The sequence below is a fragment of the Cystoisospora suis genome, assembly GCF_002600585.1.
Source record: "Cystoisospora suis strain Wien I chromosome Unknown contig_4915, whole genome shotgun sequence".
Classification (NCBI taxonomy): domain Eukaryota; phylum Apicomplexa; class Conoidasida; order Eucoccidiorida; family Sarcocystidae; genus Cystoisospora; species Cystoisospora suis.
The window spans coordinates 1-4646 of record NW_027157707.1 but is presented as its reverse complement, the minus strand read 5'-3'; the positions used below and the strand labels follow the sequence as shown (position 1 = coordinate 4646).

The 4646-nt window shown below is 54.2% G+C and overlaps 2 protein-coding genes across 2 annotated transcripts; both read right to left on the bottom strand.

Moving 5' to 3' along the window:
* Window positions 1-2: 2 nt before the first annotated feature.
* Window positions 3-807, bottom strand: CSUI_008659 (uncharacterized protein; the record flags this gene model as incomplete). The annotated part of the gene is made up of 1 exon (XM_068068786.1): window positions 3-807. A coding segment is annotated over exon 1 (531 nt), but the record flags the coding sequence as incomplete, so codon positions are not given.
* Window positions 808-958: 151 nt separating this feature from the next.
* CSUI_008658 (transposon ty3-g gag-pol polyprotein) lies at window positions 959-4604 on the bottom strand (the record flags this gene model as incomplete). The annotated part of the gene is made up of 1 exon (XM_068068785.1): window positions 959-4604. A coding segment is annotated over one exon (1377 nt), but the record flags the coding sequence as incomplete, so codon positions are not given.
* Window positions 4605-4646: the final 42 nt, after the last annotated feature.

The following is a 4646-nucleotide window of genomic DNA, read 5'->3' as shown; positions in this document are numbered from 1 at the left end:
ATACTGACTGATTTTTTCTCAAGTGCTCCCCAAGTGCCAGGGTCGGACCTGTAGCACGGAGCCTGAATCTTGAGAACCGTGACAACTCCCGCCTTCGCATGTCTGGCGACTGCTGACCCAACTCTTCTTTACTTGGTTTCACCGTTTGCACGAATGACACCTTCTTCGGGCTGCTCGCCTGGATTAGCCTCCGCATTGGCTCGGTAGAAGAGCTCCGCGAAAAACCTCCTGCCGGGCCCCCACGCGATGGCCGACCTTCCGCCCGAACAGGACTTCTCGAGCGTCCGCTAATGACGGCCCTCCCTGGCCGCGTCCCAAACTTCGGAGTCCCACAGTCGGCTTTGGAGTGCCCGAACCCTCTGCAATTTCTGCACTGCTTCTCATCTTTATACCAGCAATCCTTGGCTTCATGGCCTCGGCGCCTGCAAATCCTGCATTCTCCTTTGTCTAAGCGCCGTTGCCCCGTACGTGAATTACGCCACACAATCCCTCGCCCAGTGGTCGTCAGCGCCGCAGGAATAACACCTGCGATCATCTTCTTGCCCCGCGCGGGCTGTGACCAGCACACTTGGTGGTGTAGCGATCTTATTGCTGTGCCCGGCTCTCCGCTCGTGTAACTGTTCCCCCAAAATGAAGGCTTCTGCACGAGCCTGGAGCTGCTCCAGCGTTAGCTTATTGAGATCCCCGTTGGCCACCACCGGATGGATTAGCCGGGCTGGGAGCGCATCCAAGTAGGCGCTTCGTAACGTTTCTTCGTCCCAGATCGCCGAAGGTTTCCCTACCTTCTCGCACATCTTTAGTTGGAGGTTGCGGAGCTTCAGTAAGTATCCCCTCATCTGCGAGGGGCTGATCCACATGTTCCGCAGGTCGTCAAGCTTCCTCTTGTAATACCCAAAGGGGTAATTTCCGTATACAGAATGATGGACTATGAGATGATCCCTCATCTGCTCATATCTCTCTCCGTTGCTTGACAACAGGGGCAGTATCTCCCCATGGTACTGATTAGGAGGGTACTTCAAGAGCGTTTTGACCTTCCACTCCTGCTCGGAAAGTCTCCCTTGGTCTCGAGGTGGATGAACCATTCCTGTGGATCTTCGTCTCCTTCGACGGGACAAGCGGGCAGAGGTTCCAAATGGATGTCCGAAGTGAAGGTGGGACGTTCGTCTGTCCTGTGCTGTCGCGCACTCTCTAGGAGCTTCTGTTCCACTTCCTCTGTCCGTTTTCGGAGCAACTCTACCTCTTTCGATGTCCGCTCCTCCCTCACTACTACCCTCCGGAGGCGCTTCTGTACTTTCTTTTCCCTGTCGCGTATGTCCGCGAGTGCCTCGAGCAGGGTTTTCCCCAGTTCAACTTGATTCGGCGTGACGGCTATGTCCGTCTGCTGTCCCGATGATGAGGGTTGCGACGGAAGATCCTGCTGTATCTCAACGCCCTCCGCCGGGGTGTCGCCGTCACCAGGCCTACCATTGTTTCTTGGCCTGAGGCCCCGACGGTTTCCAGCGGTCCTCCCGGGCATCTCTGTTGAGTTTAGGGAACGGCCCGAAGTGGCTACGCCACCCGAAATCTACTGGGAACACGCCTCTTGCAGTAACGGAAGGTGCGAGCGCACCGAACGAGTATTTGGCGAAGTTCGGCTCTCACCGTAGCATCTGAAGACGGATGGGGCACCACCCCAACCTTCAGCAATCCCCTACTCAGTTCCGAGGCGTCGTGAAGGCGCTCTCGAAAGAAGGTAACCAGGGACCTAGTGCTCACGTGGAACGTCGACACAAAAAAGTGACGAAAGCGGGGCTTCACACAGGTGGAACGTTGACACGGAGAAGTGAAAGCGGAAGAGGCATTTCTTTCCAAGATTAAATGAATCTTGCCTGAATGGTGTTGAGAAAACACGGGAGGAGCGACGAAACGAGAAATCAGCGAAATCGCTGTAAGGCGGGATTGTACGGGCGAAAGGCAAGACGCCGGGAGCGGGAATCGGACAGTAAGGGAGGCCATTGCTCCTCTACGAAGAGATCCGGCCCAACAGTTTGAAAAAAGCAAGTTTGGAGCGACGACAACTTAGTTCACCAGCGACGACCCCAGGAAAAACAGGGTCGGTTCGATCCCCGACTGGAAGCAGAAGTCATTAAAAAGTCTCTGCACTCGGAGCCCCTAATTGGGCCCTCTAATTTTACGTTTGGACAGAGGACCCCACTTCTGTCACCAAATAATCTGCCAATTCAACGGCACTGAAGAGATCATATCGTCACACGTGGGTTTCTGTCCGCCACGGGGGGGCACGGGATTACCAGGCCGTTTTCGGCGAACTAGGGTTTTTTTCCTACACCACGAGTTAGTCCGAGTCCCGAAGCGCGCACACAAGTCGCCCAACAACCGGTCCCAACACGTACGCCGTAGCGATTCATCGCCAAGCACAGTAAAGGCGTAAGAAGAACAACTCCCCTCCTCTCTCTCTCAGCTTGTCCTCCCTCGCTCTCTCTCTCGCTCCCATCCCTTCCGAGGGTCACCGGGGTGGAGCCGGATACTCGCGGTCCTTGGCCTCGAACGAAGGGTCAGTCGATGAGTGTCACTTCCTCAACCACCCTCACGCTGCCACGATGGGTCAGTCAATGAGTGTCACTTCCTCGACTACTCACGCTGTGAGCGAAGGCGTCGTTTGACTCTCGTGCGCACGATGACCGCTCTCTTGCACAGTCGGCTTAGCTCTCGGCAGGTAGAGGTCGGTAAAGTATGGATCGGGGCGAACCTCTGGAGTTAAAATGGAAGGAGTGAATCTCCGTAGGAGTCGATAGCTCAGTCTCCGCACGACCCCTGACTGCATATCTAGTACATCATAGAACGCACCTTCCTTATGAGAGGCTATCACCCGATGAGGGCCACTGTATCTTGCGGCGAGTTTGGAGGATCCCCGTATACGATCAGCTTTTGTGAACTGTACTAGGACTAGGTCCCCCGGATTAAGCTTGCCTAGCTGGCTTTCTACCCTCTCATGGTCCAGTCGCTGATTCAGTTTATCGAATAGTTTACTCCTTAACTTCCTCAAGTACTCGAACCTTTCCACTAGTGGCAGAGGTGCTACCGATTTAACATTATGCAACTTGCGATCTATCGGAAGAACCGGATCTAGACCATACACAACATAGTAAGGAGAAAGACCCGTGGTAGAATGAGGACTTGTCCGGTAGGCACAAGCCACGGAGGAACAATAAGTATCCCACTCGCCCCCTTATTCCATAAGCAGGCATGCTAGAGAATTACCTAGTGTCTTCATGAAATTCTCTACTATCCCGTTGGCCTGAGGGTTGTAGGGGGTGACACGCAGTTTATGAATTCCCCAACGAAAGGCGAGCTCTTGGATTAGATGAGAATCAAACACCTTGGCATTGTCTGTCAACAACGCAGCGGGGCACCCATATTGACATATCAGTCTATGGACTATCGCAGTCACTACGATCTCCGCTGTAATGCCACCAATGGGTATAATCTCAGCCCATTTTGAAAAGTGGTCTATCATAACTAGAATGTACATATTTTCTCTGCTCGTCGGGCTTAACAGCCCGTACGCGTCTAGTGCCCAAGTGTGAAACAATCCGGGTTTAGGTAGAGGTGTGGATCTCTTCGGGGCTAAGCGATGATGGGGATTCCGAGATTTCCTTCTAGCGCAAGACAGACACCCCTCCAGTACTCTTTGTATATCCTCCCTCGTAGCCGGCCAGGCATAGCGACGGCTCAGCTGCCCGTGCACCTTTCCTGTACCGAAATGCGCCCCAAATGGTCCCACATGATACGCAAGGATCAGGTGATTGCGAAGGGCCCGCGGCACAAAGATTCGAATAGTGTTGTTGGCCCCTTGCTTATACAATATGCCTTCATGAACTAAATACTGACCTCTCAAGAATCTTGGAAGTAGATGCCACCAGCGTGGGGCCGCGAGGTCGTCACCCGTACGAATGGCCTTCACAAGCGCCCGGGTCTCGTTATCTCGTTGCTGCTCTGTTACGATGTCTGAACTCGTCCTGTCCCGCAAAGGCCAGCTCCGCTGTTTCCCTTCTGTCCGCGACTGAGCCACTGAGGCAAATGCGTAATCCGGGAATATCTTGTCCAACGCTGGGCTTCTGCTCCATAACTCTCCTTTCTCCCTTGGCGCACCCGGGCTTCGGGAGAGCGCATCTACGTGGGCCTGCTGACTCCCCCTACGATGTTCAAGCACAAAATCAAACTCCTGCAACCGCAAGGCCCAGCGAGCCAGGCGCCCTTTCTTGGCTGCTTGGAGCCATCTCAGGGGCCCGTGATCTGTCCGTACGGTGCACTGTTGTCCCAGAATATATCCCCGGAATTCCTCCAGACGGTAGATCACGGCCAGCGCCTCTAATTCCGTAGTGGACCACTTCTTCTCCGCTGCGGTGAAAACTTTACTGGCGTACCCTATGATTCGCGGTGAAGCTTCCCCTGGTAAGTGCTGTTGTAACACGGCCCCCCATCCTTGTACAGAAGCGTCGCAATCGATGATATACGGTAAGTCAGGTATCGGGTGATGTAGCAAGGGGGCGGACAGCACTTCTTCTTTTAACTTCTGGAAAGCCCGCTCACAATCTTGGGTCCATGAAATTTTGTTCTGCGCCACTTGAGCGTAGAGGGGGGCGGCG